The 20029-nt window shown below is 39.5% G+C and overlaps 1 protein-coding gene across 1 annotated transcript in view; it reads left to right on the top strand.

Moving 5' to 3' along the window:
• The window catches only part of LOC137278937 (polycystin-1-like), a 54527-nt gene that overhangs the window by 8351 nt on the left and 26147 nt on the right, over positions 1–20029 (top strand). Inside the window, exons 8-23 of the mRNA XM_067811437.1 lie at positions 1551–2236; positions 3049–3116; positions 6700–6920; positions 9518–10260; positions 10353–10495; positions 10806–10903; positions 11259–11406; positions 11545–11774; positions 13094–13279; positions 15597–15650; positions 16090–16775; positions 16867–17009; positions 17218–17315; positions 17706–17853; positions 18347–18579; positions 19216–19263. Of these exons, the coding sequence (XP_067667538.1) occupies positions 1551–2236; positions 3049–3116; positions 6700–6920; positions 9518–10260; positions 10353–10495; positions 10806–10903; positions 11259–11406; positions 11545–11774; positions 13094–13279; positions 15597–15650; positions 16090–16775; positions 16867–17009; positions 17218–17315; positions 17706–17853; positions 18347–18579; positions 19216–19263 (3933 nt within the window). The remainder of the gene's footprint in view (positions 1–1550; positions 2237–3048; positions 3117–6699; positions 6921–9517; positions 10261–10352; positions 10496–10805; positions 10904–11258; positions 11407–11544; positions 11775–13093; positions 13280–15596; positions 15651–16089; positions 16776–16866; positions 17010–17217; positions 17316–17705; positions 17854–18346; positions 18580–19215; positions 19264–20029) is intronic.

Genomic DNA, 20029 nt, shown 5'->3' on the forward strand with positions numbered 1-20029 from the left:
TCGCTCACTCTATTGTTTTCAGCAGCTATTCATATTTTTTCTATGTTTTGCTCGATTTTATGAGTAAACATGTTTTTCAGGATATCGTCATACACATTTTTCTGAATGCCCAGATAGGCCAAGGTGTGTTATTTTGACATATGCTATCTGCAGTTGTGTAAATGTTTGGGACACCCCCTAAAAACAGCCTTTTTCTATTTTCAGCAATACTGTAGGACTGCTCTCTCAAAACAATTTTTAAATGCTAACATGTGACTATAGAGAGACATTGGGCTGTCACCTAGTTTTTCATTTGTAGATCCTGAAACCAAATCTCATTGTACTTCATGCTGTACCAAATAGTATAGGAACAATGTGACATTCACTTCCCAAGAAAGTTTGGTTTTACAGCACTTTCAGCAATGTTACAGCCATATCATGTCAGGGGACATCAGAAATAGGCCTCACACATTGTACCCATGTGAAGAATCGAACATAGGTCTTTAAAATGTTTTAGCCACAAGGCTACCTCACCACCCCACACTTCCTAAGACAGTTCCCTAATATGAGCACTTAATTCTAGATTGGAGAAAAATCTACACAGTTAGGAATGTGCCTGAAAAGACTGTCATATAAAAATTTGCTCTCAGCAGTTGTGGCCAAAAATATGAACGTTTTTGAGGACTCTGACCTTTGAAGAACGTCTTCTCTCTTTGTAAGTGCAAATACAGTCAAATCCGATGAGTCAAATCGCTGGGGACCAAGTAATAAATGTGATTTATCGATATATTCAGGACATAACTATGTCTATGATAGTAGAAAAAATGGTTGGGACTGGCATATAAAACTTTTACTAAACATCAACGCTGTGGTGAGTATGATTTAGAGTAACCTTTGCTTGTGAGAGTCCACTGAATGGATCAAGTGGTCATGATCAGACTTGGTTAAGGGTCCTCATGCCAAGATAGTGCATGCAACATTGATCACTTGATTACATGAAATAGACTTGAGTATATTTAGGTCACTGTCCCATCATGATATTGCTGGAATATTGCTAAAAATGGTATAAAACCATACTCTCAGTCACCAACATATAGCTTGAATATTGCTGCATGTTGTTTTTAATCACAAACAAGCACACTTAATTGAAAAATCATACCGTACAAAGTAAATGTTCATCCAAATAGAAAGAATTCTATTATCCCAAACTGGCTTCCACAAAAGATTTACTCAGGTGAGATAAATTACTCCCAAGACACTAGTTATTACTGGTGTCACTGAAAACACCAAGAGGCATGGTATTTAACATAAAGTAGAATTGTACCCACGTCATGATATCAGTCGTGATCAGCACTAATCAGAGAAAGTTGATTTATTCCTCTAAATGTATACAATATCTGTAAAGATTTGATCATATGGAAACCTAAAGATGAATCATCACAGTCTTGTCTTCTAAGGTTTTTAGAATGTTTATCTCAGACGCTGACATTTTATTCCAAAACAAAAATAGGCAACTTGCAAAACAAAAAATGCAAATGAATATAACATAAGATGATGTGTATCTGTTTCAGAACATACGTTATTTATCACAACCAACATCAATGCAACCTCTGTCTCAGTTGACAGCCAGGTCGCCTTCTTAGTGCTGTTGAAGGATTCCGACTCATCTGTGTTGATCAACATTGGAGGATATGACCAGTGCACACCACATTTCAACACAGTCTCACGCTCAACGAGAAGGACCTACCCGCTGTCCATGTTTTTACTATCAAAGAGCACAAAGGGGATCAAATATGCAGTGTTTGACACTCAGTTTCACACAAATGGCAACTTCATCATCAGCGCATCCACAGTAGATTCCCCGTCCATTTCCTCTCAAGTCTCAGTTTCAGTAGTTTATGAGAACGAACAAGTTGGTGTTTGTACTAATGGCACTGTTATAAGCAACACTTCAAGGGCACTTCAGACTGCCAAAACATGGAGCTATTCCTTGGATATTAACTTACAAACCACAGGTCACACTGGATGCCCATCAGTTACTGAAAACCATTCATGGTTCATTCAAAATTTCAAGTCTTACGACCTAAGTATGTGCACTTCAGAAGCAGATTTTGCGGCTGTAGATTTGAATGGTGTCAGTCTGCATAATCCAGTGTTTTCTATTATGTCAGGATATATATTGGAGGGATATTACAAGGTGTGTCTGGCTTCAGAGATCTGTAATAATTCGGTCTTACTCGGCAAAAGGACTGTTTGTGTAAGTATGTGTTTGTGAAATGTTTTCATCCTCTAGACATTATATATTAGCATAAATGAGTTAAATTTATTTTTCTTAAAACTTGTCAGTGACATCAGACTTACTGGTGACAGTCACCTCGAGTATTACCAAGTTTTCTCAAGGCATCTTTAGATGACCTTGAAGATTCAGCAAGATATGCAATTTACATCACCTGGTAGTCAGGCTCATTGACTTAATTGATGCATGTCTTTGTATCCCACTTGCATAGATCATTACTCAAGATGTCAGTCATTGGGTTGTCTGTTCCAGACCACCATCATGCGTAAACAACATACAAATCGAATATGACCGCTTGTGGCAAAACTAGACATATTGCAAAAGACCTACGAGTAGTTGAACATGTTTAAAATGTAATGCCGTTTGGTGCATGGTACAAATTTGAACTGAATTTTGGTCAAGGAAGGTCTTTGGATAGGTACGACATCATGCACTGAGAGTTTCTAGTTCTGTGGATCATACCTGCTCTGAAGCAAATATTTCATGTGATCTGCCCTTAGACAATTGACTGTTCAAAACATGTCATTGGTCAGCCAGCAGTAAATGAGTTTCCAACTGAATGCAGTATTAATACTACTCAATCCTCAATATCTATTTCTTGCCATGTATGTGTGTGGGCTTTTTTAGCATATTTGTGTCTAATGGATCACTGTCTGCTGTGTTATTTTTGACTCTCCGAAATTGCTGAGAAGTCAGTTTCGCCCTCAGTGTTTAGTTCATGAAGTTTGAACATTGCACATTCAGGTGAATGTGTCTGTATTTATTCATTTCAGGGCTTTATTCAGGTACAGGAGGATGAAGTTTACCCACATTCTTCTGAGGGTATCCAACCTACCATCAGGTAAGAGGGCTAGAATCAATGAAATCCCTTTTCCCTAAATACTGATAGAAAGTATGGTGGAAAGTCAGAGATATGTCAGTGTTTATATCAGAGGATATGGCCAGACAAAGTCTGTTCATTGATGTACTGTGCACAGCTAATTATTTTGTAACTAAAACTGTGAACCAATTCCAAGTTGTGAGCTTAGTGAAACCCTGTTGTTAGAATTTAAGGTTTTATGGAGCCCTAAATGCAAATATATTGTTTTAGCAAAATGCTCTCCTATTTTTCTATCTGGAAACAGGAGTTAGAGACTTTACATCTTGGTGACTACATAACCTCTACCACATCACTGACCAAAATGCTGTGTTTTTGCTGCCTTCACTATATTCTTTCGATTTTTAACAAAAGTCCTTTCCAGTATCACTTTTTGTAATTGGTCAATGACTGTCATGCAAGTAATAGCATCTTGCTGGGCATGTCTCTTCTCTTCCTAGAAAAGTGCTAGCAACAGCATCAAAATACTTTTTGTGACAGTTTGTGAAGACACCACCACAGAAAGCCAAGAAACATCAATACAAGAGTGTCTGAACGTCTCACCTACCAAAAAAAAAGGTGTTATCCATAACTCACTGCTGAGCATCTTAAATGCCACTCGAAGAAGCCAACAGAAGAAAAATCCCATCTAGCAACATTACCCATCAATCTTTATCATTGGACACAGACTCCTCCCCCAACAGGTATTTTACTGAATCATTTTTTTGCTACAATACTAAACACATCTGCTATATTAGGTTGAATGTGAATGCCTGAACTGTAAGGAGAGACTTAGATCTTAGGCTCTGAAGAATGCCACACCCACTCAGTCTCGACACCAAGAATCCATACACTTCTTTAAACAAGCATCAAACCAAGTCAGTGGAAGCATCAAGAAGCCTACAAATGAAGATGAGATGAGATGAAATGTTGCTTGATTACGCTTCCATATTGTCCAGCTGTTGAAGACTACATCAAGTTAACAAGGACTTGAAACCTTAAAGTTACTCTTGTGAAGGACGGGCTTAAGGGTCCTGTTACAGTCAGCTAGAATGCTATTGATGCAAGCATACATATTATTTGGGTTCTTGTCATGTTATTCTTCCATACAAGTTTCTTTTCATAGGCGTGATTCACAAATCCAGACAGATGCACAATTACATTTTGACAGAGGTTCTGTTTTCCCTTATTATAGATGTCCAGCAAGTTCATGTGCTTGAACTGACAGTATCGTCTTTCACATAAATGACTAGTATCAAAACTCATCCTATCACACTCACATCCATCTTCAGTGCTGTGCTTCACCGAATCATGGACAAGTTTACTAAGAGAAATTTCAACAATCTACAGTGTGTTTAATGGTTTACCCGAATTTCTTGGTGTAACAAGTCAAAAGACCAGGAGAAGACCCAGGATATCATAGTCCAGAGGTATGAAGGAAGAGGTCATAGAAATGTCATGCCCAGTGGAAGAGAGGGTATTCTTTGCAAACAACTTGTATCAACCTGATTTGGGTCCAAGGAATTCTGCTTTTGACTGCAGGAGTTGCCATGCCAGGATGAGGATGTCTTATGTCACAGCCAAAAATAAGAAGCATATCACTTATAAACAAAGGATTCTAGACGACCCAACCTGGCATCACAATCAGAGTCTATCAATTCCACCTTTGCTAGTATCCAGAGATGGTTTTATGTTACAGGACAAGAACTGATATATTCTTACTGATGGCAGCAGGGCTTTCTGTTCTCCATTCTTCCTTAGCACTGACGAGGAATTCTACAAACATGGTGATAATCATAGATCATCAAGTTATCAACAAATCAATTCTAGTTTGCTGAAGGTTATGGGGTCCTCATACCACGCTCAGGGAGAATGGCTGATCAGAAATCAACTTGATTTGTATACAATGTTACTGGTATGAAAACAGGGTTGAATTTCAACCAACAATTTTGTCGTTGAGACCTTGCGGGCATAACATGTGGAGCTAAAAAATCCACTTAAGTCAGAATTTTGTGGTAGTCTCCCGCTCAGGGTCTGCTTTGAGCTGAGTGATGATGGTGTATTGTAGATCACTCTTGTGATTGGGGAGATTGAAGTGATGAGCGACAGGTTTGTCTGTATTGTGTGTGTTGTCTGCAAAGTGTTCATACAGCCTGGTTCTGAACGTGCTTTTAGTTTCAGTGCTTTCACCTACATATTGCTTTTTGCAGGAGTTACAAATGAGTAGATACACTACATTGCAACTTTGGCAGTGGTGTTGACTGGTGGTGTATTTCCGGCCCGTGTGAGTGCTCTAAAAGTACCGGGAGGTGTTGATATGACATGATCATGACATGGGTCATCAATAAATTTGACTGCGACCTGGGGGGTTGGAAATGGGTAGGTAATTGCGGCTCTGACTAAGATGTCTTTCAGAGTTTTATTGCAGCGAATGGCCATTTGTGGATAATACGTTTGAGCTCTAGGTTCATGGGATTGTAGTTGCAAACTAGCACTGGTTTCGAGACTGGTGCTTTTGTCCCGGTGTGGAGCAGTTCCCCTCTGGATTTTTGTTTGTTTTGCTGTATAATGGTGTGAGGATACCCTCCTCTGAGGTAATACCTAATGAAATTGAGGCTGTGTTTCTCATATTCTGCCTCAGTGGAGCAGATTCTCCTTAGGCGGAGGAATTGGCCATAGGGGCCTACCATTTAATGGTAGGGTGCGCAGAGTTGAGGTAGTCGAGGAATTTCTCGAGTCTGTTTGTGCCGAGTGTCCATTTAAAGATGTCCTCTTGTTACAATGTTACTGATTGAGCTCATGTCTCGTCTTGATTCCAGTGTACAAGTACCAAGTTGGCATTTAAACTGAAATTGAATAGGACAAACATTGCATATAAGCAAAGTTTCTGGTCTCTGGGCGGGTTTACAATTGCAATTGATTATTGATTGATTACTGTGCTCCAGTTATCAATCTGCATATTGTGAGCGTTAACCAGCACTACTCACAACTACAATGTATGTGTCATTTGCAAAATGGATGGTGTACCACTAATGATTATGGTCAGTGCAGTTGAGTTTATGTATAAATAATGCCATTCTTTGATCAGTTAATGAAAATGAAGGTACACCAGCTAAAAATGCTTTAATGTGTGATTATGACTACAGTAGAAGCTGTCTAAACCAGCGCTGATCAGAACTGAAGAAATAATCCAGTTTAGACAACATGCCGTATTGTAGGGTTGATGATAAATGTACAAGTTACACATGGGATTGAGTTTTTATGCTGGTGTTGACAACTTGCTGGATTGGACAGATGCCAGTTTTGACAGCTTTCACGATATGTTTGTTTTCATTCTTTCCATGCATTTTGTAGTCTGTGAACTCATATTTTCTTCATTTATGGACCTTCTTTCATGGAGCTCTAAGGTGATCGTAAGCCATTATGTTAATCTTAGAGCAGTGTTAAAGAATGGGAGTTAAGGTTAACCTTAGTGAAGGTTGCTTCATGAAAGGAGTTGGTGGTGATATATTTTGTGCAGATATGAAGCTAATCTAGAGTGTTATGTATGGGAAATATCCTGTTTCAGCTGTTCCCATGGTTGTCCTCACGACTGCATGGAATCTGTGACTCTGACAGCAAACTGCCCAGACTGCCTTGGCTACACTTGGGAAATTAGCAAGCATGGAAGTGGGCTGCTCCCTGGGCAGGTGTGGGAAAATTGGGCTGTGTTCAACACCGACAACTCAACACTGACTCTTCCTTCTAACTTCTTCAACCCTTTTGAAAGCTACAACATCCAGGTCAAAAGTAAGCTTTAACATAAACTCATGGAGATGAGAACTGCAGTCTCACATATTTTCCCTAGTATGTGTATACAGTCATGTCCTGTTTATCCGACCCTCAGATATCCGGAAAACTCACCTTCCGAACGAAGATTCCTTAAAACGAATTCACAATATTGTAAAATTACAATTAATCCGGTTTCCGTAACCGTACGGTCATTTTCACATACAAAACACTAAATTATGTGCATTTTTTGTCTCGTATATCCGGATGGCTGAGCACCAGCTTGTTTACACACACGATTACCGTGGGCCTTGTATGCCCTAAGTCAGCACTCTTGGAAGCATGAGAAGATTAACTACCTCTGAGTAGCAAGGTGACACTGAGTTAATTTTGAGGCAATTTGTGGGTCACTATAATTAATTCATCCGGATGATCAAGCAAGCCTGGACAGCTGTGAGCGAAAAGACAGTTGCTAACTGCTTTCGTCATGTGGATATTATCCAATGAAATGAGGACCCACAAGAAGACATAGCCTTGTCAGAACTTCGCAGTGCACTACAATCCAATGCACAAGTTGCAACTGTGACTGTTACTGCCAATGATCTTGTGAATGTCGACAGTGACGACCTGCCTGGCAAAAGTCCTCTCACTTTTCTACACAGCCAGTGCCAAAAGCTATGACTGATTTCTTCAAGCAAGCATAACTGCATGAACATGTATGAGAATTTTATGTATGCACTGATATTTGATTATGTGTAGTCAATAAAGATTATGCTGATGTCTACTGTGTTCGTTTCTTTGTCCATATGGCCCATGGTTCAGATATCCGAAAATTCGCTTTATTCATTTACTCTTTGAAATCCAAAATGTGCCATCATGTTCTCAGGAGTTGAGACCTGAGTTCCTGGTTAACCAGGGACAAGTTCCTATGCCTCTTGAAATATCAAATGCATGTGCTTGATGTGGCCTAGCATTGTCATCCATGAAGTCTGGCCTTGTGTTTATAAGATGGTCATCAAAATGTGGTACAACCCTGTCTGTCATATGAGTGGTGTCATCTAAGAAGGGCTGTATCCTCCCTATGGATAGTAGTGGTCAGCCTTACTGTGGACATTCCTCTGCAGCTGATAGCTCATGGAAGACTGCAAACATGCCCTCATTTAACGTTCTGCTAACAAATAGCAGGCCATCTTTGATAAGTTGTGAGTTGAAGAGGCGCCATATCTCTTTAACAAAATTGAAATCAGTGGATTTGCCAAGTTGTCAAGCAGTGAGACGTAATACTGAAAATGGATATTTCTGAGTAATTTCTGGAAATTTATTGGCCTGTGCTCTAAGAAAGAGAACTTGTGCCATGAAAACCCCCAAGACATTTTATGTTTGACAGAGAGTGCCAATACTTTATCAGGATGTTAGCATACTGTCCATGTGTTCTTTGTTGCCACAGCCATATGCTTATTTTGTGATACTGTGATATATGTTTGCCACTTTGAAATGTACCTTGAATTTTTATAGTTGCAGGTTCACTTTCCAATGAAGCAGTGTGCTCTATTTCATCAAAGGGTATGTATTACGACTTGGTAGGCAAATTCATGTGATTTTCCTACTTGAAGTTTCTTATCCTCCATGCATGTGGAGTGTGGCTGAGTAATGCTGGAATATTGATGAAAGTTGCTTAAAACCAAACACTCACTCACTCACTCATTCTTGGTTAGGAGGATCCAATTATTCTAGTCATTATGAAGAAATCTACTAAAATGAGTACCAGTTACCAGTAATTACTTGAATTTCATGTGCGTAGTTGCATGATTGTTTGTGAATGAGAGTGTGCATGTTTTGTTATGTACCAGAAAATCTTGTATAACATATATGCACATTTATTGCTGATTTATGCAGTGGTACCCCTTCCTTAAATACCCTGTGAGAGAGTCCATTCTTTATAAGAGCAGTAAGATATCAGTTTACTCTGCGTATCATGGTCCTTCAAAGGTAAAGTTTAAGTAAAACACAAACAACACAAACTTCAAGGCAGTCTATAAGCTTCCTGAATTAAGCATATGTTTTATGTATGTTTGGGTAAACCATTTATACCTTTCATTTATACTATATACATTTATACTATACAATATTATGTTCTCATGAAAAGGATTAAGTGATGACAATGCCCACTCCTATAAATTTACATGAATGGCCACATCAAAGAACAGAAAGGTTTCAGTATTCCTTTGTTGTGTCTCCATTTTTTTCTACGGTTTTATAAAGGATTTTGTGAACAAGAAGTCTTTGTGCATAATACAGGCATGAGTATGTTGTAAGCAGTCCTGAGATTGTATGTTATGTTTGTCATGACAGAATTGGGTTCTAAATCTTAAAGTCTTTATTGTGTCAGAATGTTACAGAGCAAATTTAGGATACCTGGGATATTTTGATGTACTTAATTTATTAAGAAAATTAGATCAGGGACTCAGGGACATGGCCAACATCAAATTTAACTCTCGTTTGATTTGAGTGATGACTTCTTTGTTTATAGGAAAGGTGTGTTTAGAGTTTTATACAGACTTTGTAATTTGTCAAGTGTAAGCATTATTAATTGTTGTTCACCTGAAATTGGGTGTCAGGGCCAGGATGTAACAGTGACCTTTCCTCACAATTTTTGGCTTGTTTTCTTATTCCAGAGGACAAAATGTACCTAACGTCCAACAGCAACAGCAGCTCCGTCCCTGTAGACAGCTACGTAACATTCCTGCTGCTGGTCAATGATTCCATTTCCTCCTCTTCAGTGGACATCAGTGGACAAGACTCCTGCAACCCCGTCCTTCAGACTCTCACACCATCAGCCAGAAGTAGCTACCCTCTCTCCACCTTTCTACTGTCTCCATCCACAGAGGGTCTGAAATATGCTCTGTTTGGGAGACATCTGGGAAGGGATGGCAACTTGATCATCAATGCATCAACATCTAGCCCCACACCCAGTCTGTCTATAACATCACTGGATGTAGTGTATGAGAAGATGGAGATTGGCCAGTGTACTAATGACACCATTGTGAATGGAACATCCAGGAGTATTCAAGGTGCTCCTGTGTACTTTAGAAGCCGTGATTTGTACTTGAGTCTGACCAGTACAGTTTCCTGTGTGTTAACCTCCCAGAACTACAACTGGACTGTGAAGTCTTACAAACAGGGTGATACCAGTATGTGTTACAGAGAGGAGGATTTTGAAGATGTGACCCTAGTTGTTGGCAGTTTGACAAGTGCAATTCTTCACATCTCTGCAGGGGCTTTATCTCAGGGATTTTACAGAATAGGTGTGACCTTTGAAAAGCATGACTCCCATTCTTCTGTGGGCACCAGGACTCTTTATGTGAGTAATTATTCTCATTATAACATGAATGAAGTTTTCTGTTTTGTGTAGGGTATTTCACATATATTTTTTGCTATTTTCATTCATTCCAGGGTTTTCTCCAGGTTGTGAACGAGCCCCTGATTGTTGTGATGTCCCCCAGTGTCACACATCTGATCCATGACAGAAATCTTCCTCTTGTCCTCAATGCCAGTTCCAGCTATAACCCCAATGTTGGCCTTCACATTACAATGAGGTATTATCAGTACACAAATATGTCAGCTCAGTCTGAGAATTCGCATTGCTTTGGTTTCATTAATTCTTTTCATATGCATAAGAACCTTAATGTTGGCTTCCCAACTACAATAAGTACAGAAATATATGTCAACTCACTCAGTCTGTCAGTTGGGATTGCTTTGGGTTCAGCAATTCTTTCCATATGCATAAGTAAACACAAACTATATATGTTGGTTCTAGAAAGGTAGTACATATATGCTGTAGCATGTTTGTAAGTCATTTTTGTGTATGCCTAGGCTATTTCTATAACTGGGACTGTTCAACTTCAGCTTTTCATGGCATTGCCAAATGGATGGTCAGCCATGTGACTGTGTGCCTAGGGTGTGGCCTGGTGTTGGAAATGACACTGAAGTAATTCCTCACACAGGTAAGATGGGCAAACCTTGTTTATACTGTGGTGACAACTCTCCATACTTGTTTTGCTTTCTTGAAGAATTCCCTTCTTTCGAGCTCAAACAACATACACAACATACAAAATACACTCTGAATTGTCCCTTTGTCAGAACCATAAAATGAGATTGATTGATTGGATGCATTGCTTGTATGGGTTCCAAACCATATGGAAGTTTTTGTTCAAGACATCAATGTGGAATATAAAGAACTGATAACAATATTTTATTTAATAAAGAAAACTGATTTTCTGAAGGATTATCCATAGTTATTTTCCAACGATATTTAATCAAGAAATATATGGTAAAACACATTGTTTACATTCTGTTCAGACCCGGTACTGAGGATAGAAGGCCGATATTTGACTGTGGGTCAGAATTACTCTTTCACCATGACCCTAGACTCCGACAATGTGACTGGCAGCAACTACACTGTCCTGGTGACGGCCACTGGTGTTGTCAGCCTGCAACTGGAGATCAAGTAAGTGGGATGTGCTAGTTATCTTTTCTGTCTCGATGCGACCAACTACAAACCAAATAAACCCAGATGCTGTAGACAAGATGTCCGTAAGTGCAGGTGAATTGTCTGCAGATTAGAATGTGTCCGTTTCCACTTCAGCTATTCATCAATGGGAGTTTCTACAGAGTCTGTGACCCTGGCAGTAACCTGCTCTAACTGTGAAGGACTGGGCAGTATCAACAACACATGGGGCATACACAAAGGCCAAGTGGGGTTGTTGCCTCCTCAGATTTGGGAGGGTCATGCTGTGTTGAACAGTGATAAGACATCACTTACTTTACCTGGATACTTCTTCAACCCATTTGAGGTCTACAACATCAGTGTCACAGGTGAAAACAGTATCTACAAAGATTGGAACAGGGAACAATGTTGTTTGATGTATTCTCATGACAGATATATATCACATCATAACATGTTCATGTTGATTAAGGAACTGTTCATGTAAGTTCCTGCAACTCGCTACATTGCCATGGGATACCAGAAACCTGTGATATTGAGTTGACATCCTAGATTCCCCTGCTCCTGAACCACAGTCCACTGGGCTGACATGAGATTAAATAGAAAAGATCATAGCTCTTGTTCTTTAGCTGAAGGGGTCATTGGCACAGGTACTACAGAAATTACCTTAGCCAAAGTAAATGTTCAGAACTGTAACCCAGGACAATCCCATTCTGCATTGCAGCGAACCAATTTCTTAAATGCATACTTTTATTCCTGCCTGTAAAACCCCAGAAAAAAAGGATACGGCAGTGTGGTTTTGTTAGGAAGAACTATCGTCCTTACTTTTTTGCTGTCAGTTGTGAAATATCAGACAATCAATTTCTTTTGAGCATGACATCCCCTGTAGTCCGTTTTACAGAAAATTGAAAGTCTTCCTCATCTTGGCTGTCAACAATGAGGGTGACATACTTCTGCACAAATCCAGCGCTGCTCTCAGGAGCGAAACTTTTTTAAAGTTTTGCATGTCCTGAAAGAACCGTTTCCAAATCCTTCCCACTAACAGCTGTCATAAATGAGCATGGGAAATCATCATCTTCTTGATCAGAAGTCTCATGCTATGATGTGATGTCCATTTATACCGGGTATGTTTCTGTACATTTACATTGGCCATTTCTGAATACAGAAAGGTACCTGGGGTACATTTCTGTAGTACCTGTGTCAATGACCCCTTCAGCCATACTTTAACATTGACTTATGACAGATATACTGTAAATCATGAAATGAATGCGTCATGAATTTAATGCGAGTGCAAAGGTCTTGTCTAAAATGCGTCATTAAATTAATGCGAGCTCAGGTAGCTGTTTTGATCAGAAAATGCAACACCCTGATTCTTTGAAGTTCATTTCTTATTACCACACACTAGTAGTGACCTGAATTGAACTTGTTAAGCATTGAATGGAATGGAGCTGACGATGTTTTGATTACGCTGCCATGTTTGATCACGTGATTGCTTGCTACTACTTGTCTTATGACAACAATTAAAAATGTAATCCGACTTGAAAGACTTCTGTTGAAAGGATTTGCTTAAATTAATTTGAGGTGACACATGTTAACATATAAAAAACCTCTGTAATTGTGCAATGTCACAACGGCAAAATCATGCTGAAGTTCGTTACCATGACCAAGCGCCAGCCTGTTGGCCTTCCAGACCCCGCGACAGCCAAGACACCTGAAAAAGCCTCGCAAATGGAGTCGGCCAACAAAGAAATCATGAAGATATCTGAATACAACCCTGATGCTATTACATCTCGCAGAGGTGTGAAGAGGAAAAGAATCAACAACCACTATTCACCGGAGACAAGAGCCAAGATTGCCAAGTATGCAGTGGACCATGGCAACACACGTGCAACGTAGCACTTTAGTAAGGTGTCAGACGTTAATTTAGGGGAAAGTGCCGTTCGTGTTATGAAGAAAGCATACATCGTTGCAAAGAGTAAAGTGAAGCCTGATGAAGACATCACCAAACTCGACCATAAGTCAGGTGGCCGTCCATTACTGCTAGGGGAGTTGGACAGACTTGTATATGAACACGTGAAGGAGTTCAGAGCGGCGGGTGGAATTGTCAATCGAAACATCATTTTGGCTACTGTTAGGGGCATAGTGTTACATGAGAACCGTACTTTGCTTGAAGATAATGGAGGTCCCATTAAGCTAGACCGATCGTGGTCGATTTCATTCCTAAATCGCTACAAGTTTGTGAAAAGGAAGGCCACTAGTGAGTGAGTTTAGTTTTACGTTGCACTTAGCAATATTCCAGCTATATGGCGACGGTCTTTAAATAATCGAGTCTGGACCAGACAATCCAGTGATCAACAACATGAGCATCGATCTGCGCAATGGGGAACCGATGACATGTATCAACCAAGTCAGCTAGTTTGACCACCCGATCCCATTAGTCGCCTCTTACGACAAGCATAGTCACCTTTTATGGCAAGCATGGGTTGCTGAAGGCCTATTCTACCCCGGGACCTTCACGGGTCAGGAAGGCCACTAAAGCAGCCAGGAAACTCCCAGTTGATTTTGACGAAAAGAAGGAAGAGTTCATCAAAGCGGTAGGGGAGACAGTCAAGTCAAAGTCGATTCCAGCCGACCTTGTCATAAACTTTGACCAGACCGGTGTCAAAATTGTGCCTGTGTCAGGCTGGACGTTAACACAACAGGGTGCAAAACAAGTGGACGTAGTCGGAGTGGAAGACAAACGGGAAATCACCATGGTCCTTGGCAGTTCCACTTCAGGGATCTTACTCCCCCCCGCAAGTTATTTACCAGGGTACCACAAACAAGTGTCAGGCCAATCACAACTTTCCAGAGGAGTGGCACATGACTCATTGGAGCACAGAGGAAACTATGCTTACCTACATAGACAATGTGCTAATCCCACACACAAAGAAAGTTAAAAAACAACTTGGACTTGGAGTGAGACAAAAATCGTTATTGAGTTTTGATGTCTTCGCAGCGCACAGGTGTGAAAATGTCCTGGATCGATTGAAAAAAAAAACATTTTGAAGTAAGATTTGTGCCTGCAGGATGCACAGGAGAGTTACAGCCCATGGATTTGTCGGTGAATGGTGAATTCAAGGTAGCCATGAAGAAGCAATTTATTAATTGGTACGCCAACAAGGTGTCAGACAATTTGACAGGTTCCAAAAAGGACACACATGTGGACTTACGAATAAGTGTGATGAATAAGAATGAAGATTTATGGATATCAACTTCTTTATATGAGAACACAACGTTTCGGAGTTAATGCTTACTCCTTCATCAGGTGATTGAGAGATCACCTGATGAAGGAGTAAGCATTAACTCCGAAACGTTGTGTTCTTATATAAAGAAGTTGATATCCATAAATCTTCATTCTTATGCATTTCACTTCTAAATGCCCTTCAAAGACTTAAGTGTGATGAAGCCTCTGCATGCCAAATGGATGGAGGCCGCGATTGCAAAGGTGAGCAAAGATCATGAAACGATCCTGTGTGGCTGGAGAATGTCCGGTCTGGCTGGTGTGCTTCAATGACTTTGAACAATTGACAGTGATTACTGTAACCAGTGATAACTGACTTGTTATACCTGTGATGAGGAAGTGACCTGTATTGACTGGTGTAGTGTGTAGTGTCAACACTTCTGCTTAGTGAGAAAATTTGCCGATGAACAAGTAGTGTCAATGAAATGAGTGCTCGATTGTCAGTTAATGTTATACAAGATGACTAAATTGTTGTTTCATTCTGTATTGATTGTATTGAAGACAATAAAACATGATAAAGACAAGAAGAGATATCCGTTTTCTGATGTTTATTCAAAAGTACACCCCCAGACTTAAATGCGTCATTTTAATAATGCGACACATGTACAGACTCATTTTTCGCATTAATAAAATGCTCGCATTAATTTCATGATTTACAGTAACACTGTGATTGTAGAGGGTCCATAACACTTAGATTTACAAAAGTGGAAAAGGACTATGATCTGGATCACTTTGGGTATTTCCACCACATGAAGCTGAAATGCTGCTAAATAACTGAAATATAACATGTAGTGGCATGATGCTAACTTATGTTGACTAAACTGAATTATGCTTTCTGAGTATATGTAAATTGTCCCGCAGAGAAACTGAATTCTTTTGTTTATATTCTTGATGAATGCTTCTATTTTAGTCATGGCTAAATCTTCAGCTGAGGGTTCTGCTTTCCATGTGATACCAGCTAGAGGTAGGTGTGAGTCTTGCCATGTACCTAGTCAGTATCTAAGTAGATCCACGAAATCTGACTTGGCACAGTCAAAGAGAAGGCTGCATGGTTTGGGGGTGTAGGTGCCATTCTAAGAGTTTATGTTGAGAAGAAACAAAAACACCTCTGATGACAATGTTTGAACAGAATATTATCATCAGTTAACTTGTAAAAAATAGACGGAAAGTTTAAACATGTCATTGCATTGGCTGTTTGTCTGGCTCTACTACATCCATTTTGTTATGCTTTGTTGGCAGTATTGTAGAAAGTACTTGAAGCCTATGATTTTTAAGTTTGTTTTGAAAGTATCTGCAATTTTAAAGGCATACGTGGCTGCAGGACTCAACTGAATGAGGTTAAGTTATTTAGATGTTGAACATTATCTCACAGAATCCATTATGGCAGGATATTTGTATTCCAGAGGACAAAATGTACCTAACGTCCAACAGCAACAGCAGCTCCGTCCCTGTAGACAGCTACGTAACATTCCTGCTGCTGGTCAATGATTCCATTTCCTCCTCTTCAGTGGACATCAGTGGACAAGACTCCTGCAACCCCGTCCTTCAGACTCTCACACCATCAGCCAGAAGTAGCTACCCTCTCTCCACCTTTCTACTGTCTCCATCCACAGAGGGTCTGAAATATGCTCTGTTTGGGAGACATCTGGGAAGGGATGGCAACTTGATCATCAATGCATCAACATCTAGCCCCACACCCAGTCTGTCTATAACATCACTGGATGTAGTGTATGAGAAGATGGAGATTGGCCAGTGTACTAATGACACCATTGTAAATGGAACATCCAGGAGTATTCAAGGTGCTCCTGTGTACTTTAGAAGCCGTGATTTGTACTTGAGCCTGACCAGTACAGTTTCCTGTGTGTTAACCTCCCAGAACTACAACTGGACTGTGAAGTCTTACAGACAGGGTGATACCAGTATGTGTTACAGAGAGGAGGATTTTGAAGATGTGACCCTAGTTGTTGGCAGTTTGACAAGTGCAGTTCTTCACATCTCTGCAGGGGCTTTATCTCAGGGATTTTACAGAATAGGTGTGACCTTTGAAAAGCATGACTCCCATTCTTCTGTGGGCACCAGGACTCTTTATGTGAGTAATTGTTCTCATTACTACATTCATGTTGCTTTCTGTTTTGTGTAGGGTATTTCACATATTTTTCTTCTATTTTTATTCATTCCAGGGTTTTCTCCAGGTTGTAAACGAGCCCCTGATTGTTGTGATGTCCCCCAGTGTCACACATGTGATCCATGACAGCAATCTTCCTCTTGTCCTCAATGCCAGTTCCAGCTATAACCCCAATGTTGGCCTTCACACTACAGTGAGGTATTATCAGTACAAGAAAAGTTATACTCAATCTGTGCATAGACGCTGCTTCTTCTTTTTTTCATCAATTAGTTCACATGCATAAGATAAAATGCACAAACTATATATGGCAGAATCTGAATTTTACGCTGTGTAAAACATTCTGTGTATGTCAAAGTTATATAAGTTATGATCTGAACTGACACCTGAACTGACACGTTAACTTCAGGTTTTCATGGCATTGCCAAATGGATGGTCAGTCATGTGACTGTGTGCCTAAGGTGTGGCCTGGTGTTGGAAATGACACTGAAATAATTCCTCACACAGGTAAGATGGGCAAACATCACTTTAAGTTTAGTGACAAATGTTGCTATAATTGGATTTTGGGGAAATTCCAAGGTTATGCACCTTTTAAGTTGCTAATTGATACATTCACTTACACTCTAAATCTTTGCCTCATCAGATCCTTAAAAAAGATTGATTGATAAGTTGCATTGTCTGTATGTTAGATATTGTTTTGTTTGTTTGTTTGGTTTTGGTTTTTTGGGTTTTTTGTTGGTATTTTTTCTTAAAGGATCCATCCATAATGTGGAGAACTTGTAACCATATTTTAGGGTAAAAAGAAAACTGTCATTCTCCCAAGAATTTACAGTTATTCTAGAGATGTTTGAGAAGTAAAGTTACTTTTGTGTAAGATCAACTTTGCTGTCTGCTCAGACCCAGTACTGAGGATAGAAGGCCGATATTTGACTGTGGGTCAGAATTACTCTTTCACCGTGACCCTAGACTCCGACAATGTGACTAGCAGCAACTACACTGTCCTGGTGATGGCCACTGGTGTTGTCAGTCTTCATTTTAATATCAGGTTTGTGTCTGAAAGAAAGTTGTTACACATTAGAGGATTTTTGAGAAATCTTTTAGTTGATCTGTTTACCGAATGTTTAACATTTATCCAAAAATGTTATTAAAGACTTTTTAAATGTTTCCAGATTATCATATTTCTGAGGTAATGACTGTAGCTTTATGAAATATTCTCAGATGGGGCTGCAAACTGCCATGGCCTTGACAGTGGTTCTTCAGTCAAAAGGTGCAAATTTACTTAGTTTTACAAAATTGTAGTCAGACATGGTTTCTGTAGCAACATTTTCTCTATTAAGGAACGTATGAAAAATGGTTTGAATCTTTGTTTGCCCCAGTTATGTTCTAACTTCATGTTCTAATTTCAGCTGCAACAGTAGTCTTTATACCAATATAATGTTTCAGCTGCAACAATAGCCTTGTACCTATGTTCCAGCTGGAACAATAGCCTTGTTTCTATGATTTAGCTGCAACAACAGTAGTCTGTTTGCCTGTTTCAGATGCATAAGTGGATGTGGAGGGACATTTTCACCTTCAAAAATGGTTTCCTTGAAAGTGAGCTGCTCTAATTGTTATGGAACAGTGAAATATTCATGGAGGGTTGAACGTAATGGCAGAGAGGTCCTGCCAGTGACATCACTAGCACCACAAGCTGTGGTAGGCATTGATGGATCTCTCACTGTACCTGCCCACTCCTTACTGCCATGGGACACCTACAACTTCATTGTACGAGGTAAGAAATCATACTGTGAGTTGACCAACCTTCAAAGGTGTATATGTTGTGGCTTGACATGTATTTGAACTGTTAGAAGGGTTAGAAAGTGCATGACTGATGGTCAAAATGACTTTCTTAGGCAGCATATATGATGTGATAAGAATTGGAATTTGGGCTAGCAGCTAGTTATCAGTCTGGCTCAATGTTTTCCAAATATTCAACACAGGCTCATGACACACCATATGCCCTGACAGAATGGTTGACAACAAGTTACTCTTACCAGCATTAATTATACCATATGTCATGACCTATTGTGTCTACATCAGAATGACTCAGTATAATATTGTTTTACATGCATTTTCACATTAACAATGTAAACATATCGCCCTTGCATTACAATCAGATATATACTTCAAATGTTTGGAAGGTGTTCTGTTCTCAGATACCAGGATTTCCTGTATTTAAGCCTGTGAGTGTGAAATGAGTACAGACCTACACCAGGCGTGAATTTTCAGTTTCCTGCTCTGTGTATGTGTTGACACATAGACATTTAACTAGATATCGTTGTAAATATTGCAATTGTGAAAAAAATCTGTTTCATGTTATCATTGGTCTGTTTCTTTTATTCATTGTTTGTTTGTTTTTTCATCAAAGGTACAATCAACCCTACAGGTGAAGCAAACTTTAGTATTAGCTTTGATGGTAAGTATGAACTTTTGTAGCAAATGATATAGATTTCATTGCTCACCTGCAGATTTCATTGATCAGACTCTTTTAAATGTCTGTCTGTTTGACCATAAAGTATAACATATTTTAGTAAAATAGATAGTACTAACTGTGGGATTTGCCCCAAAGAAAGGCAGAGAACATGGCCCAAAATATCTTTGTCTAATCACCTATAGACCCTGGTGCTGAAAGTTCGTTATCTGATTCTTTCCTTTGGTTGCAAATCTTTCTGAAACACTGCCAGAAAAAAAATCAAGGGCTCAGGGCAAAATGCTAGAGATCAAAGCCACAAATACTTTCCCATTTCTTTGGAGTAGTTGACTGGACAAAGCAAGGCATTCAGTCTTGACCGACTCACCAGAAGGATCATGTCTGACATTAGCGCCAGGCACCCCATATATATTACAATCAGTTAAGATCTCTAGGTTTGAATAATATGGAGGCTCTTCATGATAGAATTTTATTGTGTATTTTTGCACATTTTTTATTGATCTTGTGATGCTTTGATGAAAGCAAGGAATTCCACTGCCATTTTAAGGATGCAAAGGTTGTTAGACATAATATCAAAGTCGAGGTTGATTTTGCTAATGGGCATGTACTGCCGGATGGTAAAGCAATTTGAGTAAACCAGGTGAAGTCATTCACCAGGTCACAAACACTTTCTGAGAAAACACTGCATTGTATGTACATATAGTGAGTGGAACAGTATAGCAATCCAGCCAATTGCTTCACTTTGGTCTTA

This window comes from Haliotis asinina, chromosome 3, assembly GCF_037392515.1.
Source record: "Haliotis asinina isolate JCU_RB_2024 chromosome 3, JCU_Hal_asi_v2, whole genome shotgun sequence".
NCBI lineage: Eukaryota > Metazoa > Mollusca > Gastropoda > Lepetellida > Haliotidae > Haliotis > Haliotis asinina.